At 46.3% G+C, this 20,433-nt stretch overlaps 1 protein-coding gene across 24 annotated transcripts in view; it reads left to right on the plus strand.

Annotated features, from left to right (window-relative positions):
* The window catches only part of ANK1 (ankyrin 1), a 218,437-nt gene that overhangs the window by 120,098 nt on the left and 77,906 nt on the right, over positions 1–20,433 (plus strand). For 22 of the 24 annotated variants that reach the window (XM_058720556.1, XM_058720549.1, XM_058720562.1 and 19 more), the window contains exon 2: positions 112–213. In XM_058720556.1, coding sequence (XP_058576539.1) covers positions 112–213 — 102 coding nt within the window. Of the gene's footprint in view, positions 1–111; positions 214–4,523; positions 4,543–13,799; positions 13,915–20,433 lie in introns of those variants that run through there. The other 2 variants (XM_058720565.1, XM_058720566.1) reach the window with 2 other exon arrangements.

Genomic DNA, 20,433 nt, shown 5'->3' on the forward strand with positions numbered 1-20,433 from the left:
CGTAACAGGAGGGTGCAGTGACCTTGGCCCTTTCTCGCAGCCCTGGGCTTGAATGGGATCTTCAGGTTGTTACCACAGAGCACGCTCACAGCCGGCTGTTTTTCCTCACAGGCCGATGCGGCTACCAGCTTTCTGAGAGCAGCAAGATCGGGTAACTTGGACAAAGCTTTGGATCACCTGCGGAATGGCGTAGACATTAACACCTGTAACCAGGTAACTGGGATGGGGGCAAGCACGTGGTCTCTGGAGAGAGGCTCTTGTCTGATGCCATTTTCTGACAGCTTTAATCTGCCTCTATTAACCTTTTCCCAGTGGCCATAAAATTCCCCAAGGGCTTCGCCTGCTGAAGGCCCTGACCTTGGTGTTCACATCCCAGATGCAGTCCAGGGCCCTGCAGAGAAGGACCTGATGCCTGAACAGTGTGGGCCGGGCCCAGCCTCCATCCCCTGCTGCCTCTTCCCTCAGAAGTTGCCTTGGTCCCTGCTGTGGTCTTAGAATATATGGCCTTTGAAAAGGGGCAGGAGGAAGGGCCTTTGAAGGATGTTGTATCAGTGGTGACATTCAATCTCCTTTGTCCACTAGCGGCCTTTGTGGGTTCTCGCTGAGCTTAGAAGGAAATAGTGATGACGCCTCCCTTGCTCTGTCAGGTGTTGATAAAAGCGAGTCTGGCTCAGGCTGAGAGCCAACGTGGCTTGAATGGATTCTCTGGAGGTTCCCAGTGCTATGCGATGGGTTCAGTTTCAGGACGGGGTAGTATGGAAACTTAATGTGTTCAGGACAGATTGGAGGGCCAAAAATCAGGTTTTGGGCCAAATATTTAGGAATTGACTGAACAGAGAAGAAAGTATGGTCTAGAAAGAGAACAGGGGTACAGCTCGGGAGTGTGGATTGGATGACTTTGGTGTGGTTTGTCTGGTTTGGCCAGCCAATTAAGTTGTTGGGGTATGTGTGCTAATTCAGTTTCTGATGTAGAATAAATATATCAGTTTTATATATATATATATATATTACCATTTTAACCATTAAATTGTTTTTAATTGTGGTGAAATACACATAACATAGAATTGACCATCTTAACCATTTTTAAATGTACAGTTCAGTGGAACTGAGTGCGTTCACCTTGTGGTACAACCATGACCACCATCCATCCCCAGAACTCTCTTCATCTTGCAGAACAGAAACTCTGTATCTGTTAAACAGTAGCTTCCCATCCCTGCCTCCCCCAGACCCTCACAGCCATGAATCTACCTTCTGTCTCTGTGAATTTGACTGCTCTAGGTCCCCCATGGAAGTGGCATCATGCGGTATTTCTCCTTTCATGACTGGCTCGTTTGGTTAGCGTCTTCGAGGCTCATCGTGTTGTAGGGGGCTAGATGGCTTTTACAGGCCAGCAGGGCCAATTCCCAGGAGGCAGGTTAACTTTCCCAGGCAACGTGCCCCTCTCCCCCTGCCTTCTCAGCCGCTCTTCCCTGTCCCCTCCACCCTGCTTAAAATGCCATGTACCCCTTGCTCTTTCTCTCAGGGCAAGACCCCATTTGGATTCAGTTGGTTTTCTGTGGTATAAATTCATTAGCCACAAGATCGGAGGGGATGCAGCAGGTGGTGTGTGATGGGAAGTAAAAATAGGTGTGATATGGGGCGCCTGGGTGGCTCGATCGGATGAGTGGCCGACTTTGGTTCAGGTCATGACCTCACTGTTCATGAGTTCAAGCCCCGCATTGGGCTCTCTGCTGTCAGCACAGACCCCACTTCTGTGGGGGATCCTCTGTCCCCCACCCTTTCCCCGCTAGTTCTCTCTCTATCTCAAAATAAATAAGCAAACAAACAAAACAGTGGGTGTGATATGAAGCCCATGGCAGTGAACTTCAGAGGGGAGAGGAGCATGTGCCCTGGACTTGAGTCTGTGGATGGGGGAGGGGCAGCAAGCCCTCCCCCTTTTCTCCCATCCCTCCACCAGAGTGTACTGGCACACACTGAGGACATCGGCGGTGACTCTAACCAAACACACAGAGCCCAGGCTTGGCCTTTGGAAAACAGACTGAAACTGCGAACCCATTTCTTTCAAGGGAAGAGGATGTAGGTACAAAAGTGTGGGGGCAGGGAGCACATCCTGGAATCAGAGTGGCTCAGGAGAGGGGGCCCCTGTTTCAACACCGCACCCTGGAAACAGCTGTAGCTGTGTTGTCCCAGCCCCTCCCCTCCCCTCCCATGGCCGAGGGGATTGCTCTCTCTCCCCACCTGGAAAGTTCTGAGGCTTTCTCTGTTCTGGCTGCAGCAGCAGAAACACAGAGGAGGGTTTCTCCGCAGTGCAGTCCTGCCTGAGGAGCACCAAACCTTCAGAGACCTTCCAAGGGTTAAGATGCCAGCTCTCAGAGGAATCTAGCTAGCAGAAATGGGGACAACTGGATGCTCATCAGCCTTGAGCCAGGGCTCATTTTCGGTGTGAAATTGGAAGATTTTGATGACACCCAGGAAATGGCTTTGTCCTGATTGGTCTCCTGCTGGTGAGGCCCTGGGTGTAACTGGTCTGTGCCCCTGCTGTCTCTTCTCAGAGTGCCTCCTGGGTTCATCTTGGGCTCGGAGAGCAGCCGGCCCTGAGGCATTATTGCACTTTACGGACACTATTTCAGATGGGCTCAGTGCCAGTGACAGGTAGCGCTTAGCCCCGTGAGGACTGAAGAGAAGGTCTAGTCTCAGACTGGTGTCTGCAGTCCTGGCTGTGCCCAGCCTCCCTGTTTCAAAGAGGAACCAGCTGCAGGCATGGAAGTGAATGTCAGAGAGGAGAAAAGGGGAGGATTCGTGGTCATGCAAAGCCCCTCTTGGCTGGCTTGTCCCCAGGGCTCCTTTCCTCGCTGCCCACATCCTGGACCCAGTAGGTCTTTGTCTCCTGCTGTGTGGCTGCCGCAGAGGCAGGAGGTGCAGACAGTGGTCTCTGGGAAGTGCCTGTGCTGCCAGCCTCGTTCTGGCTTTAGCAGGCAGTTCAGCCTGTGCTCCTGAGTAAAGGACAGGGAGCGGGGGAAGGATAATAGTGGCCGAACTGCCACCCTCATTAAACACATTAGTACAGCTATGGGGACAGTGCTGTTGCTTTATATTGTGCACAGGGACAGCATCGTGATGGGACTAGAGCATTCTTCTCCTCGAAACATGCATTCATTGTTTTGAGATGATAGAAACAGGCTCTTGTCCTGGGGTCATGGCTTGAGGATATGCTTTTGCTTGAATCTTTTGAGCCGGTGGACTGTGATAGCAGTAATTCATCCAATGCTAATTCTTACATAAGTAACACACTTTCAAACAGTATGTTTTGTGGAAAGAAGTGCTGCTCGCCATAATAGGAAGTAATTACGCTAAGTAGTGTAAAAAGAGGAACTGGCTTATGTAAGAGACATCTGAGTATTCAGGGCAGTTTCCTTAATGCATGGATTACATCTCCTAATTTGTATCATCATCATCATTATATTTCTAGAAAAGAACAAATTCACACGTAAGGGCACTCATGTGTGCACCCACACACCAGTATCTTGAGATGAAGGCCTGATTCTTTCACTTATCCAAGCATTTAGACCCATGTGGCCAGTGTCTTCCTGTACCTCTCTACATGTGTACAGGAGTGCCAGGCTTTAGAGATTTAATAGTACAAAAAAAAAAAAAAAGCCCTAGTCCTCATTTTCTCTGAACTGTAGTCTACTGGTAGCGAGAGCTATTAATCAAACAATCACATAAATAGACAGGTGTGTTCAGAACTGTGGAGGAATAGGATTTTTTTGAGAATATATGAGACTAGACCTAAAGTTGGAAGTCAGAGAAGACTACCATGAAGAAGAGAAAGTTGAGCTAAGGGATGAGTAGAAGTTAATGATGTGAAGGATCGTAGTGCTCCTCTGGAAAGAACAGCCTGTGCAAAGTCCCTGAGGCAGGAAAAAACGTGGAAAGTTTAAGGAAGGCCAGAGTGGCTGCAGCGCAGAGGCAGGAGGGTCCAGATGAGGCTGGAGAGGTGATGTTGGGATTGTGGTGGACCTTATAGGCAGGGGCAATAATCATAATAGCCAACAACTGGGACAGCGGGTCCCAGGGCTGGAGCAGTGTGTGTGTGTGTGTGTGTGTGTGTGTGTGTGTGTGTGTGTGTTAGCCTGCTGTGCCATGCTATAGTTGCTGATTGAGGAGAAGAATCTGGGGGAAGGGACAGAGTGGCCAGAGCAGCAGTGGTGGGAGGTACTTAAGAGCTTGAGACAATGGCTAGTGGAGGTATTTCAGCCAGTTGAGAGGGATGGAGGTATTTCAGCTTTTTAACAACCTGGACAGCTGTTTCTGCACGTCCTGGGAGAATGTCCACCCTGCTTACAGAAGCCATGTTAAGGATTCTGATATTTATCCCAAGAGCAGAGGGAAGCGAGCCACAGATTCAAGCACAGGGGTGACGTGATCAGAGGTGTGCTTTGAAGGATTACACTGGCTACTGTACAGAAGACAGATGGAAGGGCTCAGGGATGGAGTGGGGAGGCCGGTCATGAGACTGTCACACCCTTCTGGGAGAGAAATGTGAGTAGCTGCGATAAGAGTCAGGGCTGCGGAGACGGAACAAAGTGAGCAGGCCTGGGCAGTGAATGGTGTGGGCGAAAGCAGGGAAGGAGACTTGGAGAATGACCCTCAGATGTCTGCCTTGTGCAGGAGCTGAAGGGCGGCCCCGCTCACGGAGACCAGGAACACTGGCGTGGCCTCAGTGCATGGAAATAGGGCGAGGACACAAGGTCAGGGCTGTGCGGAGATCCTGCTAAGGAGTCTTTAAGGAATCTGAGTGAAGATATATAGTAAGCAATTGGATATTTAAGCCTGGAGCTCAGATAAGAGATCCAACCCAAAGATAGATATTTGGAAGTCATTCAGCCTTCGAGGAAGTCAAATTCTGGCGTTGGCTGATGTAAACAGGGACAGGAGACATGTTGAATATAATCCCACCAGAGTCTTTGTGGGGGTTATTCCATGTGTGTTTGTTAAACACCTACTTTGTTCCAGGTGCTATTCTAGGCACTTGAACACGATAGACAAACTAGACAAAGTCTGTGCTCCTGTGACATTTATATGCTGGTTAAAAAGAGTCACTAAGCAAGAAAATGAACAAATGTAGAATGTCTGCTAATGAGAGGTACCATGGAGGAGAAAAGTAAAGGTGCCTGTTTTAGATGGGGTCGTTAAGGAAGGCCTCGCTGAGGAGATGATATTTGAGAGATTTAAAAGGAGGAAAGAGTCACGTGGTTTCTGGGAAGAGCAATCCTGGAAGAGGGGCAGAGAGGTACAAAGGCCCTGGGGGCAAGAGTAAGCTTGGTGTCTGGGGAATAGCAAAGACTGAATCTTGAAGGGCTTGAGGCCATCATGAGGACTTGGATTTTCCTCCAAGGATGATGGGAAACCATTGGAAGCTATTACATGAGAGACCCTCAATCCAGTTTAGGTTTTTAAATGATCACCCTGGCTCCTGGGTGGAGAATAGACTTGAGGCACAGAGACCAAAGCAGGGAGGCTGGCCGGGAGTCCCATGCAATGGACCAGGTGGATCCACATGGTGGCTTGGAATAAGGGAAAGACAGGGGAGGTGTTGAAGCCAGAGGACTTGCCTCCCTAGCCTTGTGGAGTGTGGTTGCCCTGGTTTGTGGTCTCAGCGCATCAGCACAGGGGCCTGTAAGAGCCAGGGCCCACCTGCTCAGCCTAGGATCACGTGCCAATGTCAGTTTCATATGTCCAATTTCCAGAATTATTACTTACAGCAAGTCAAAACATTTTATTATAGAGGCCATAGCAATTACAAAACATATTTTCTGGAATGAACTAATTGACTTTACATATTTACCAGTTAGCCAAATAAAAAGAAAACAAGAGGAGAGCGAGTCAGAGTCTGTGTTCTCCTGAATTCCTAGAATTGTTGGGTGAACATAGATGTACCACTGGGAACCACAAGCTGTAATTCCATAGGCAAAAAGCCTCACTGTTTGAGTTTTCTCTTCTGTTCTTATAACTCTAACAAACACTGCTCCGTTGGCCTTCCTGATAGGAGAGAAAGTTACTTGAAACCACAGGAGAAAGTTTCACACCCAAAAGAGAAGCCTTGTTGTCCACAGCACTGGCATAAGGCAGCGAAGAGAAGTTTCCGGGAGCATTAGAGACAGCCTCTGTCCCCTTGACCTGTTTCATTTATCCCTGCGGTACTTAGTAGCACCAGACTTACTGTGCATCTACATGTCTCTTCACTTTTCCCTGTTTTCTCCACTAAAATGTAGGTACTCGAGGGGAGAGGACTTTGATTTACTTGGTGCTCCTTATCAAGATTCTGCCTGGAGTATAGTATGTGTTCTATAAATTCAGCCAGTAGATGTTAAATGTGCTGTATCCAGCAATGATTCAACCTATATATTTGACACTTAGCCCATCTGACTGCTGTCACTTTTAAGAGCATTGTGAAATAGTCGTTCTTAGGGATAATGACTCTCTTGCACGATGATGGTTCAGATGCTGGCACCAGCCTCAACAGTTAAGTATGTGGCAATATTTGCTGAAGGATCCGAAGCAAGACCGTCTGAATGATCACGAAAACATAAACAAGTTCTAGTTCCCAAACACAGCCAACAAAAGCATGTGAAATCATGCTAGTTCCATTGGTGTTCTCTGAATTTCCACATGTACCTTCCACATGTACAAAGCGATGTCCCATCGCTGCCGGGTACTGGTTTATCATGAAGGTAAAGGGTTTTAGGCATTTCAAATAAATGGAGCACCTATACCAATAGTTTCTGCTACAGAGTGATCGTTTCTACAGTAGCCACATGCCAAAACTTTTGATCAGGATTTGTTGGACTCTGGTGATCGTGGTGATTATTACCTTTCTAAATTAAAGGGCCTTAGAGCTAGAAGGAGGTCATGGCATTCAGCTCTCATTTTGTAACTCAGAAAACTGGGGTCGAGAGGTTACCTGGAACATCTTCTGGGCTTTATGAGTTTCGATTCGGTGAGTTGGTGGTAAGAAGACAACCTGAAGTTTCTCTGCAACTTCATTGATTCCACAAACATGTATTGAGCACTTACAATGAGCCAAGTTCCTTGCTGGAGGCTAAATTCATTCATCCCCTTCTGTCGAAGAACTCAGAGGCAGGTAAAGAAGTCTAGCTTGTAAATAGAAGGTTATGAATTCAGGGTCCTAGGTGCCAGCCAGAACAAGCACAGGATGTTTTCATTGCTTTTCATGCACTGAGCAAACCTTTATTGAGCTTCTCTAACATGCCAGGTGCTGGCTTCTCAAAGGTGAGTGAGTCCCTGTGACTGCTGTCATTGTTGCCTCTGGTCTGGGGCAGAGACTAAAGTGCCAATGAGTTGGGGCGCCTGGGTGGCTCAGTCGGTTGTGTCCAACTCTTGATTTCGTCTCAGGCCATGATCTCACAGGTTTGTGAGATCAAGCCCCGAGTCAGGCTGTGCACTGACTGTGCAGAGCCTGCTTGGGACTCCCTCTCCCTCTCTCTCTGCCCCTTCCCCACTTGTACTTTCTCCCTTTTTCTCAAAATAAATAAATAAACTTAAGACCAATGAGTGAAAGAAAGGCTTCGAAGAAAGAGTAGGAGTTTGCCAGGTAGAGAAGTGGAACAGGCAGTTGCAGTGTGAAGGAACAGCCAGGCAGAGGCAGGAGCGGTGGGGGGCACAGGGCAGCAGGGAGATCAGTGATGTTGGGGTAAATGAAATGAAAGAAGGTGAGGGTGGTGGTCGATCAGGCCAAGGGGGTTACATCTAGATCAGTGTAGATACAGAGTCTGTTACTTTTCTCTGTCATCTTTTTCTTGCATTCAACTCCACAGTCCCCCTAATGCTACGAGTAATCACCCCCAGTTCACACAGAGAGCCTTCCCATATGATGGTATGGGAATATCCAGCCTCTTAAAACTTGCCGCCAGGTTGCGGCTCTGGAATAGCATGAAGAAAGGAAGAGAATATATGATCACAGCCCTCACATGGGGAAGTGGTGTTCCGCAGTGTGTGGTTGAGCAAGAGAAGTAACCTGATTCCCCCATTCCTTCTAGAAAAGGCATTCGTGAAAGACAGGACTTGAAAACCCCACTCTCTGAGTTAATTTAAACAGATAAATTCCCTTTGCATCTCAGCAGAAAGAAGCTATTTGATGTGCATCTGGGTAATTCTAATGACTAATTTGTAGTTTTAAAGTCAGTTGATAATCTGTCATGAGTCAGAGTGACCTACAGTGTTTAATAATCCCAGATCCCAGCTCTGCTGTGTCTTTGCTTTCCTTAGCCCTTTCCAACCCATGACCTCACTTCTCCCTTGTGGGGTGGGCAGAGAGACAAAGAGGTGGAGAGTCTTCCTGGACTAGGGCCAGGGTCTCCCAGCTCCCAGCCCCGGTATCTGCCCTTGCGCTCCCCATGTGGAGCTGAGCCGTTCAGCAGGGCTGGTTACTCCTCTGGGGAGACCTTCCTTGTGCTGGTTTCATTTTTAGTTTCCCTTTAGTTAAGGAAGAGTTAACCCGACCAGTGACATTAACAGGTATATCTCTGGGATCCTAGAGACTAGGAAAAAGGTGAATGGCATCATTAAGAATGATCTAGAACGTATTTTAAGGAAAGTACACCCCCAAGCTCCACTTTAGGCTTTGATTGCCGTAGATTTATGACGTGAAAAACAGTTGCAATATTCTTAGTCTTGAGAAACTGAGAGAAAAATGACAGCTCTGTGTGTGTGTCAGGTTGCATGAAGGGGCGTTCGATTCCACAAACCCTACGGAGCACACGCAATGGCCAAGGACCTGTGATCCAAAGGCAGGGAAACATCAGACCTCAGACCTCACTTTGAGAGACACAGACACAAGAGCAGATAAAGGCAATTCCATGGGATGAGGGCTTTGATAGATTATTGTCCAGTGCCTTGGGAACATGGCTTATTGAACAATTCACTTCTGAAGGGTTGGAAACAGGGCATGGTGTGGCAAAGAGAAAGGGACAGGGTAAGTCACAGAGAAAAATGACATTTGATCTGGGCCTCGAAGGAGGATTTGCCTCTCTGGTTATTACAGAAAATGCTAAATACAATCCCAGTTCTTTCTCATTGGAATAGACTATGCATGTGAATTTGCCTGGGATTATTCTCCTTTGATTATGAACTTTTTACTATAAATGTTTATGTTGTTTTTGACAACTCGTATCCCTGATTTTCGTTGTGGTGTGATTTTTAGCAATACAATGAGTTCAGGGTAGCTGTTTCAAAATTTATGCTATACAGAAATATGTAAAGCCTTCTGTGAGGCTCCCCCCCATTTCCCCACCTCCCCCACAATCACTGTGAACAATTAGGTGTGAATCCTGTCATTCCTTTCTCTGTGCATCTCCCTACATACATATCTTAACTGTTTTCTGAGAGCTGTTACATTGTTTTACTGCAGAATTGCGAGTTAAGAGGAAGCCAGGGCATCAGAGCAATTCTACCATTTTGAAAATATGTATACTGAGGCCTGAGAAGTGAGGTGACACATCAGGAGGACAGTTTAGGGCTTCAACTCCTTCTTCAGTGCTCTGTCCTCTGACCTTCCCACCTGCCTCTCCCCCCCCCCCCCCCACTGCCCTTCTTTGGAAAGTCTGGCTCTTTTTAACTTTTTAAAGGAATGCCAAGGTCTCTGGCATAGAAATTCTTTCTAGTCCACAGTAGATATTCTTAGCTACTGAGCCGAATTACAGAGTCCCTTTCTCTCATTAACTTGAGCTCACACTTCCTCCTCCAGGCTCCCAGAGGGCCTTCAGCCCCTGCAGCGGATCTGCTGCGGAGCCACAGGGCTGCTCAGCGCGGGGGCTGTTCGCCTTGTGTCCCGGGAGTAGAGAGAAGGTGATCCGGGTTGACTCATCTCCTTGCAATCTCTGAGTAGTGTGGGTTTCTTTCTTTTCTTTTCCTTTCCATTTTTTTTAAGATAATGAAAACCATTCAAGTGTTTTCCTTCCTCATGAATACCTATTTCACTGGATCACAGCTACCTGGGAGGAGAGCTAAATCTAGGCTGTAATGAAGCAGAGGAGGGGAAAGTGCTCAGAGCCAGTCTTGTTCCTTTCCATCTGTGCCACCTCTTTCTGAGTGTGCACCAGCCCTCAGTTTCTACTCCTAGTCTATCTTCCCTGTCCCGGGACAAGGACAGGTTGACAAAGGACATGGGAGTGATTTTCTACCAGGCTTTATGGCAGTTGCTTCAGCCCTCTTTGGCTTCTGATTGATTACATTCCAGGATCCTATATTTTTAGCAGACCTTTCCCACCAAGCAGTCTCTTGGGAGCCATTCAATATCTGGGTTAGACAGAGGCACCAGGTGGGGTGGCCCTGCCAGAGGTGATGCCTGCCCTCCGGAAGAGGCTTCCCCATCAGCTGGTTCCCATGTGGGGTTGCCATGGTTTGGCAGCACTCTGGGACTTCCATCTTGGAGTAATCTCAGACCTCTGGTAAAACTTGCACCTCTCGGGTTCTTTAGAAACAGGAGGGTGTGTGCGCTCAGCTTCTAATGCACCCGCCACCCTCTCCCACCATGGCCAGAGCCCAGAGTTCCCACTGCGCTGGTCCCTCCTCCCACAGCCTTTTTTTCTACCACTACTCCCCCCTATCTCCTGCTTTTCTTTCTGAAATTTTAAATACTTTTGAACCTGTAAAAAAAAGTTACAAGAACAATACAAAGAACTCTCACATCTCTCTCACCTAGACTCTCTATTACCATTTTACTGCATTTGTTCTTCTTGTCTGTGTCTATCTATAGTATCTACTATATATGACATAATTCCCCATCATCCTAAACATACATTGGGTGTGTGCCACCCAATAGTAAGGACACTTTCCCACATAACCACCCTCTAGGCCTTCAAATCAGGAAATCAGCATGGATGCCACACAACCATCTACAGACTCCATTAAAATTTTGCTGACTGCCCTGGTAAGGAGAAATTGTTTTCCCTTTCCCTCACTCTTTTTCTCGCCCTCTTCCCTCCTGCCTTCCTTCCTGACTTTCCCCCAGTCTTCTTTCTCTCCTTCCCTTCCCACCTGCCCGCAGTCTTCCCCTTCTCTTTCTTTCTCTTTCTCTAAGAGTCTTTCCAGACTGTATTTAGATGTCATTTCTCACCAGCCTCCTTCAGTCTGGAATGCTTCTCAAGTCCTTGCCTGTCTTGCATGTTTTCGACAGTTTCCGTTCTGTAGTTTGAACCTGTGTCTGCTGGTGCTTCCTTATGGCCAGACCAGGGTGACGCATTGTTGGCAGGAGTACCATAGAAATCATCCTCCCTTTCCATCCCTGGTGATGTGAACCTTGGTCATCTCTTGGTGTCATTGATTTTTCTGTTTGCAGTTGATCAGTATTTTGTGTGTGGGGTGGGGGGAGGGATATTCTGATATAATGCCAATATCCTGTTCTTCATCAAACTTCCAGCCACCAACCTTGGCATACGTTGATACCTTCTACTTGTATCAGCTACCACTATGATGGTTCCAGAGAGTGCTTCTCCATCTCTATCATTTCTTCTACATTGATTAGCTGGTATTCTACTAAAGGTTAAGCTTTTCCTCCTCCCCTACTCCCTCACTGATTCTTTCCGTTCTTTGTTTATACCTGTTCATACTGATGGGCTCCTATTTTATTTGATGGGTTATATGCCAATACTCTCATGGTTTACTTTGATGTTCAAATCTAAATGAGGCCAGTAGGAGTGCTTTCAATAGGCTGGCTTCTTTGTTCTTTAACATGTCCTCATCATGTCCTTCCTTTCTGGCACCTGTTTGTCCCAGGGTGATTTTGTACTTCCCTTGCCCCAACCTTGGATCAGCCATTTTTCCAAGGTTCCTTTTAGTGGAGGATGGTATTTAGACACCAAAATCTGGTCACTTGATGCACTCATTGCTACTGGTTGTCATGTGTCTGTATCTATACATCTATATCTAGTTCTGCATCTGTTTATGTATATATATTTTTAAATCCATGAGATCACGTCAGTACTTCTAGGTTTAGTCCAACACCTCAGACTTCTATCTAGCCCTTCCTCTTCCCATGTTTGTGAATCCCTTCAGACAGTCAGGAACATGACTGCCACTAATTTCCATCATCCTCAGTCTGTTCACTTGTTTGCTCAGTGTAACAATCTTCCAATCACTCTAGCAGCCCCCTCCTCTTTCTCAGAGCAGACATGCTGCTATCAGCACATCTGTAAGGCACCCTTCTGGTTCACTGCCCTGCTTCCTCAGACAATGACATCTCTGAGCTGGGAGGGGAGGGAAGGGAAGAGGAAGAGAAGGGAAGGCAAGAAAACTCCCATTCACTTTTGATCTCATTTCTGTTTTGGCTGAAAATTTAATGCAGGAACTTTGGGGAAAGGAATCAAAATTTATAGTGTTCTAGTGATCTTTTTTTGCCAGCAGCTTAATTCCTTTCCTCATATAGTCAGACTATAGCAATAGTCACTCCCTCTTTCCCGTTCTACCACCTCTTTTTGGTCCTCATTGTCTCTGCCTTTGGTCTCCATAGTCTGCCTTTCTTTCTTCCCTTACTTGCTTTCTTGTCAGTCTCAGGATATGGAGTAGAAATGGCAACCATTTCAATCCTTTTTTCTTTCCACAAGCCCTGTTTAGATTCTTATTTCCTGTTCTGTTTCAGGGCGGCAGACTTGCAAATATATAATGTCAGTTATCTTGCTCCACAAATGGGGACCAATAATAGAGCAAAGAGTACAGGCTTGGTGTTATTTGGAGATTTAAGCTTCTGTGACATAGAGTCTGATCCTAATCTCTGGACAGATGTAGCAAAATCATAGAGAACCCAGACTGAATAGGACAGTGGGACATTAAGTATAAAAACCTAAGTGTATGACCTTCTACGTATACATCCTTGTCCTTATGGGCAAGATCTTCTGATTAGTTCCTCACTGACCACAAGAGTAAAGTGGAGTGTTACAGGAAGGCAATGTTACATAGAAGCCCCTCTCGCCTACCTCTCTTTTTGTTCTGGGGCCCTCAGACTTCTTGCCTTTCTCTGCCACTGCTCTTGGCTTGTTCTTCCCAAGATTCCAGTCCTTTCCTTCGCCATCAAAACTTTTCCTGGCCAGCACTCCATTGCCTCTGGGCCTGGCTGGATGGCAGCTAAGTAATCTGATGAGCTGAACTAGTAGGTGTTCATGAATTTTAAAAAAATCATGCTTCCTGGATACTATACATTAGCATGTTAGCTTAAGTCCTCTAGAAACACACTGCTTGGCTCAAAGAAAGAGGATGGGGGACTGAAACAGTAAGTTTCAGAACACATGGTGGGGTATGAGGGGGAGGTGGGCCTCAAAGTCCTCAGGACACAACTTGGGGCTGCCTGCTCTGGAGGGGCAGGGTCTAGCTATGTCTGTGGGTAAAATAAACAGTTGTGAGAAAAGGAGGTAGAAGGGTTGTGTGTGTCCACATGGGATAGTAAGCAGCCACTTTTGAGATGTTCTTGCAGTTTTAAAGAGATACAAGATCTCAGGACCCCATAGCTTTTCTATTTGAAACCACCTTCTGCATTGGACAGGATAAGAGTTAAATTTCTTGTGACATGTCTACTGTATTTGTACATTTAGAAATCAATTAGTGTAATTGGGGCAATCAGAGATGCTAAACAGAGGAACAATTTACTGAGAACAAATGTCTGGAATTGTGTATTTTGCCAATGGAATTTCTCACAGTTGGTAAAAAAAAAATACTCCAAATTAAGTCATTCAAGCTCAATGTGACTTTTTTTTTTCCCTTTTTCTTCTTGTTAAAAATGTTAAAAGAAACACAGCCTGGCTGAGATCTCCTCTCCCTCCTGTTGGACAGATTGCCTCTCAGAAAAATCCTCTAAGTTGACATTTTACCTGAAAAAGAGCAAAGGCACATGAAAAACTCCAGGTGTGTGTGCTTGGCATGAATATTTTTTACCAAACAGGATCATAAAAGGGTTGTCTGCTCTATTAGGACCATGTGAAATGAGATCATATGGGGCCGGGTAGTCTTAGAGACTTAGTAAAGGGAGTATGTAGGATGTAAAAAGCTTCAAAAAACATTGTTCCTACTCCTACAATGAGATAAGCCTGGATAATCTACAAAATTATAATTTGTCCTGAGCCCGTCAGAGGGCTGAGACCACACTGTGCAACCAAGTTAACTGAATTCCAAAGAGGGATAAGCCCCTCCAAGGAAAGGGCCACCATTTTAGCTGCGGCAGAGTACAGGAGAAAGAAGCAGCACTGTACAAGCCAAATGTTAACAAATTCTTAAAGGTCAGTGTGAACTGCAGTGGGTCTGGAACCACATGCCTCCAATGGGTGCCCATGAGAAATACTGGGGAAAGTCAGGAGACCAGAGAGAGTCTCCCTCGGTGACACAGGAATACAGGAGACACTAGGTGGCTCTGGAGGCAGGGGTAGAGGCAGGAACAGACAGGTAGAGGCAGGAACAGACAGGCAGGGGTAGAGGCAGGAACAGACACCTTCCCTCAGGTGAAGCAAAAACAAACCCTCTCATCTTCAGATAATGGGCAAAAATCCATTGTTTGTGCGGAGGAATTGAAACAAACTACCTCTGCTCCTGGGGAGAGGTAAGAATATTTCCTACATCACAGACCCAGTGGTGCCACAGGAAAGGTAGAGCCCAAACCCCTGTACTCCTGGGGGGAGGGCAGGAGACCATCGTCCTGGCCCAGTAACTGTCATGTGCCAATAATGAACAGAGAGGTCTATTACTGCTGAAGGAGGAGCAAGAGACTCCCACCCAAGATCAAGTATAAAGATATGGTGTGTCTTGCTGCCACAGACAGGAGGGGAAAGAGTACTTACTTAAAACAAGAATCCTACCTTTGAGATCCAGGTGCAAGAGCTTTTGAGGTATTGGTTATAAGACTGGGGCTGGGCCAAGACGAAGGAGAACTTCCCTGCTGCCTCCCTGCCCCATGACAAGGACAAGCATATTATTGCTGGGAGGGGGGCAGGAGCATGGAGAGAGACCCCAGCTGAGGTGCAGGCATGCAGGGCTGGCTGAGAGCTGAAGGGAAATCAGGAATTCAGGAATCCCTCCAACACCCCAGCTTCTACTCTAAGCTTAAGGTGATAGCAGCCTCCATCTAGAGGAATTTGAAGGCTGTGGTGCCCTGAAGGTAACAAGACTCAGACCTAAGTCAACTTCTGACTGATTGGCTCAGATCTCCCCCCCCCCCCCCATACTAACAACTTCACAGTAGAGGTAGGTCCACTTGAGGCATAAATGCTATTTACTTCAGCCTCTATTGCCTTTCTACACATAATGTCTGGCATTCGATTAAAAATTGCAACACACACACACACACACACACACACACACACACACGAAAGAAACAAAGCCATTGTCAAGAGGCAAAGCAATAAACAGAACCAGACTCAGAGATGATCAGATGGCCTTTACAATAACTGTGATTAATGTGTTAAAGGATCTCGTAGGGAAAGTGGATAGCATTCATGAAAAGATGAGGAATTAGAGAGATGGAAACTATAAGAAAGAATCAAATGAAATGCTAGAAATTTTAAAAGCCCCAGTGTTTTTGGCAGTAAGGCATTTCTTTAATAGAGTCATCAGTAGATTGGGCACAGATGAGGAAGGAATCAAAGAACTTGAAGATAAGTCCATAGAAATGATCAAAATAGACACAGAGAAAAAAGAATAGGCAAAGGAAAAAAAGAACTGAGCAGCCAAGAGCTGTGGGAGAATCTCAGTTAATCGAATGTACATGTAATTGGAGACCAAGAAGGAGGAATCTAAGAAGAGGAGTATGGCAAGCTGGTGTTTTCCCAAGGAAGGCATGTGGTTCAAAAATGGCCACAAGATGGGGCGCCTGGGTGGTTCAGTCGGTTGAGCATCCGACTTTGGCACAGGTCATGATGTCACAGTTTGTGAGTTCAAGCCCCCTGTTGGGCTCTGCGCTGACAGCTTAGAGCCTGGAGCCTGCTTTGGATTCTGTGTCTCCCTCTCTCTCTGCCCCTCCTCCACTCATGCTCTCTCTTTCTCTGTCAAAAATAAATAAACATTAAAAAAAAATTTTTTAATGGCCACAAGAAGTTATTGCTTTTGCAATCCAGCTTCTAATTTAATTGAGGCATTTATTCTCATACTCTTCTACCCCCTTCTTGCTTATCTTCTACACCCAGTTACTTGGAGTATGAGATACACGTTTTTCTCCATCATCCCCCTCAGCAGTCTGTCTGCCATTCTGCGTCAAGAGGAGGGGCTGGGAAAGTTAGCTAAAGTAGTGAAAAGATGCAAGGCAAGATATAGCAGCCTGCCTTTTCCTTTTAGGAAACAACTTAAACTTGATGTAACTAAAATAAAACACATGGATCTTGGTTTTGAAGAGCTGGTAGATTATGGCTCATCTCTATCCATAGTTATAGCTACGAACAAATAGCTCACATAATTTGTACCCCTACCCCTTTTGCATTTGAACAATAAAAATAAATCTCTTTAAAGAAAAAGAGTGTGTTGAGGTGCCTGGCGACTCAGTCAGCTAAGCATCCGACTCTTGATTTAGGCTCAGGTCATGATCTCACAGTTTGTGGGTTCAAACCTGAGTCAGGGTGTGTACTGACAGCACAGAGTCTGCTTGGGATTCTCTCTTTCCCTCTCTCTCTGCCCTTCCCACTTGCATGAGCTCTCTATCAAAATAAATAAAGCTAAAAAAGAAAAAAGAAAAAAAAGTGTTAAATATAGTATTTATCCAGGAAACACTCTTTTGAAATACTGGAATTGATCTCCTATATTGGCTAGTAATGTATTTAATAAGACAGTTGTACAATTCCTTAGTGTTTATGTGCCATAATTTAGTTTTCAGGCATTCAGTGACTTCAGCTGCTAGATGGTGACCAGCTATCCACCTGCTAAGGCCAGTTGCTGGAGAAAGCTTGCCTCTGTGGGTCTGGGTGTTTGTGCATCTCTTGAATTCAGTGCTTCCTGGAAGATGGAGGAAGGCGCTTGATGAGAAGGGCTGGGAGCATAGTCTCTAAAATGTTAGCTCCTGTGTTTAAAATTTAAATTCAGAGACAGCTTCTCATCTTGCCATTGTCAATGAACTTGTCACCCTGCCTGTGCACAGGCTGCCTTGCAAAGGCCTTTGGGAAGGCTTTATGACCCTCTCGGCAGAGCAACTCCTTTCTCCTCTGCGCTACTTCTAATCTCATGCCTGCCATTTGGGGCATTTTCACATTATTTTGCATTTATTTTTTAGGCATCTATTTCCTCTAGTAAATTGAGATCTTCAAGGATAAGTGTCTGTGTCTTATTCATCTCTAGTGTGGTGCCAGGTGCAGAATAGGTTCCCAGTAAATTTTTCCCAATTGGATTAAGTCAATGCTTGCATTAGGTAACTGCCGTGACTCTTATGTGTAGTTGAGACAAATGTTTGGTCCAGCCATGTTCCATATGTGATCTTGTTCTGCGATCAATGCTGGGCCTTCTTGCACATCATATGTGCATGCCGTAGGCACCTTGCACATGACAGCTAGGCCAAGTGGGGCTAGGTTCTGTGGCTCTGATGAGGGCTTTGAGTTCAGATCACCACAATGATAGACTTGGACATAACTTAGGGTGATTATGTTGAAAGCAAACAAACAAAGTAAAAATAGAGTCAGAAAGCTACAAAGCCATAAAGAAGAAAGAGAACATCGAACCAGGATCTGGGGTAGAATCTAAGTAAACCAATTCAAGATACAGATCTATTCAGATGATCCCTTTTATGTGGTCACCTTCTGCCAAGAGTGTAGCTTTTGGGGGGGGGTGGCTATGATGCAGGGAGGGAAGCAGAGGGACTTTGTATGGACCAGGGCAATGAATAAAATCCTGGATATCAAAATATAGTGGCCATGACCAGACCCTTATGGGTGATTGTGACTATTAGCTCTAAGCTGCCCGGTAATCAAAAAAAAAAGGGGGAAATGGGGACAGCTGTTAAGTGTCCTGCTCTTGATTTTGGCTCAGGTTATGATCTCATGGTTCATGGGATTGAGCCCCACACTGGGTTCTGTGCTGACAGTATGGAGCCTGCTTGGGATTCTTTCTCTCTCTCTCTCTCTCTCTGCCCCTCCCCTGCTCATGCTCTTTCTCTCTCTCTCTCTCAAAATAAATAAACAAAATTTTTTTTAAAAAGGAGAAATGTACTTTATCATCTGATAAAAAGAAACATACTAGTTCCTAGGGGCAAAAAGAACAAAACAAAACCCAAATCCTTTTTTGGTGGTGGGGGCAAGGGAGGAATCCAGATTTGTTCTATATGTGGCTATGCCCTAGAAAGGTTGTGTGACTCTAGCTAGTCATTTGACTACTCTGGACCTTGATTTCCTCAGCATTCGGGGATCTCTGACATCCTTTTCCACTCCAGCATTCCCCGGGCAGACAGTACTTCTAGAATCTCTCTGGATTGCGATCCTGACACTGGGTCCAAAGGGCAGGGACAGCCACCCCAGAGCATTAGCAGTAAACTTACGTGTTTTCCTTGTAGACTTGCCAACTTCCCAGCTTTGAGGTGTTCAGGATCAATGAATGCTCACGGAAAGGTACTTTGCTGCCCAAGTCAGCACTAAAACCACAGCGATCAGCACCGTGCTACCCTGGCTGCTGCCACAGCTGAGTCCCCTGAGGAAAGCTGACTGCAGCAGCTGCTGAGATTCCCACAGCCGCAAACACCATCACGGTTCCCGAGTGATCACTCAGGGAACCTTCCAGACACTGCTGGGTTTTTGGGAGGGGATTGCAGACCCCAGTGCTCTGGGAGGGAGGAGGGTGCAGACCTGCCCCAGGGCAGAGCTGAGGACACAGAGCTGAAGGGCGTGGCTCCAGGCTTCCAGAGCCCCAGTCACTGGACGAATTGCTTTTTAGTGAATTTGTGTTTTGTACATTGATTTGAGGGGAACTGGTTTACTGCCACCCAGTGTTCTTCTCCCTCCCCCAGGTTCCTGTTCTAACAGATTGCTGTCTCCCTTTCTGTTATCAAAACTGACTGGGACCCAGTCTTTATCTGATAAGCCGATTCACACCGGGGTGTGAATAATTAACACCACTTTGGACTCTGCCTTTAATGGTGTACAAAATCTGCAAGAGGAAAGCATCCAATGGTGATTTCTAGGCATTTGCATGGGGAAATGTTGCGTGAAAGGGCCCTCCCATCACCCCCCACCCACACACACAGCTTGCCAAGGCTGGCAGTGCTAACGTGCAAAGATTTGGCCTACTTTGCTCTGCATGTCTGGGGTGCGGGGAGGGCCTGATTGAATGGAGATTAGGCAAAGTTCCCTTTGGAGCCCACTTTCTCTTTTTTTTTCTGAGGCCTTGGGTACCTGTTGTATTTTCCCTGTTCAAGGCTCTGATGCAAAGTTTTAGATACCTTCCATTCTCCCATCATGAGATACCTGTCTTATGTCTCATTATTCCAGTATTTCTGCCTACTGCCTCTGCTGGTTTGAGCAACGCCAACAGAACTCACCTGTTAAGGATTAATGTGCTACCACTCCCAGATGGGATATTTGTATTTTTAATTGGAATCTCCTGATACTGACTGCGGGAACTCTGGTGCTAACGTGAGCAGCTGTGTCTTTTCCGTGAACATTCGCTGGTCCTGGATGCCCTGACACACAGGGAGAGTGGGGGTTTTGGAGACCCATGGTGGAGGTGTAGAGGTGCTTGGGGAGAAGTCACACCTTCAGGGGCCAAGTGCCTCCATCACGGTGGCAAGGGTCTTTTTTTATTAGCTAAAGTCTGCAGTGGCTCTGGGGCATCCCCTGAAAGGGAACATGCTAGAACAGAGTTGACTGAAACAGGAGACAGGAAGGAATGGGACAAGAGGGATGGGTAGCGAGTGGGCAAGGAGGAAGAGAGAAAGAGAACACAAAAGTAGGGCATGGGGAGTGCTGATTGACTAACATCATTTTCCATATGGAGCCAAGATCTGCTCATCACCAGAAGTGAAATGAGTTCCATCATATTGTCAGAATTATTTGTGGTTCTAAGTAGTGCTCTTTGAAGTCAGCTTTTGCCAAAAAGTACTCAGGCATCCAAGTGCAAGGATCGGAAGACAGGACGTGCAAGAATGCAAAGTAAAACCTGAGCTAGGCAGCTTTCTCTCAAACCTCACCAGGTACAGCGTAAACTTTCTGTGGTTGGTGAGAGATCTGCTTCCGTGGATGGACAATTGGGCATGGACAGTGTTGGTTCTTTTATTTTTTTTTTCCCCTGCAATTGAACTGTCAGACCAGCTTTGGCCACATTTGAAATGGCAAGGTGGCCATGGGGCTATTTTACTGATTCTGATGTCGAAATCTTCTAGCTGGGTGACTGGCAGTATTTAGTTCTCAGAAGACCTCATTTCAGAGTTTGTTATTCTACCAAATATGTGTCTATCCTTACAAATGTCTG

The sequence above is a fragment of the Neofelis nebulosa genome, chromosome 3 (genome assembly GCF_028018385.1).
Source record: "Neofelis nebulosa isolate mNeoNeb1 chromosome 3, mNeoNeb1.pri, whole genome shotgun sequence".
Lineage (NCBI taxonomy): Eukaryota > Metazoa > Chordata > Mammalia > Carnivora > Felidae > Neofelis > Neofelis nebulosa.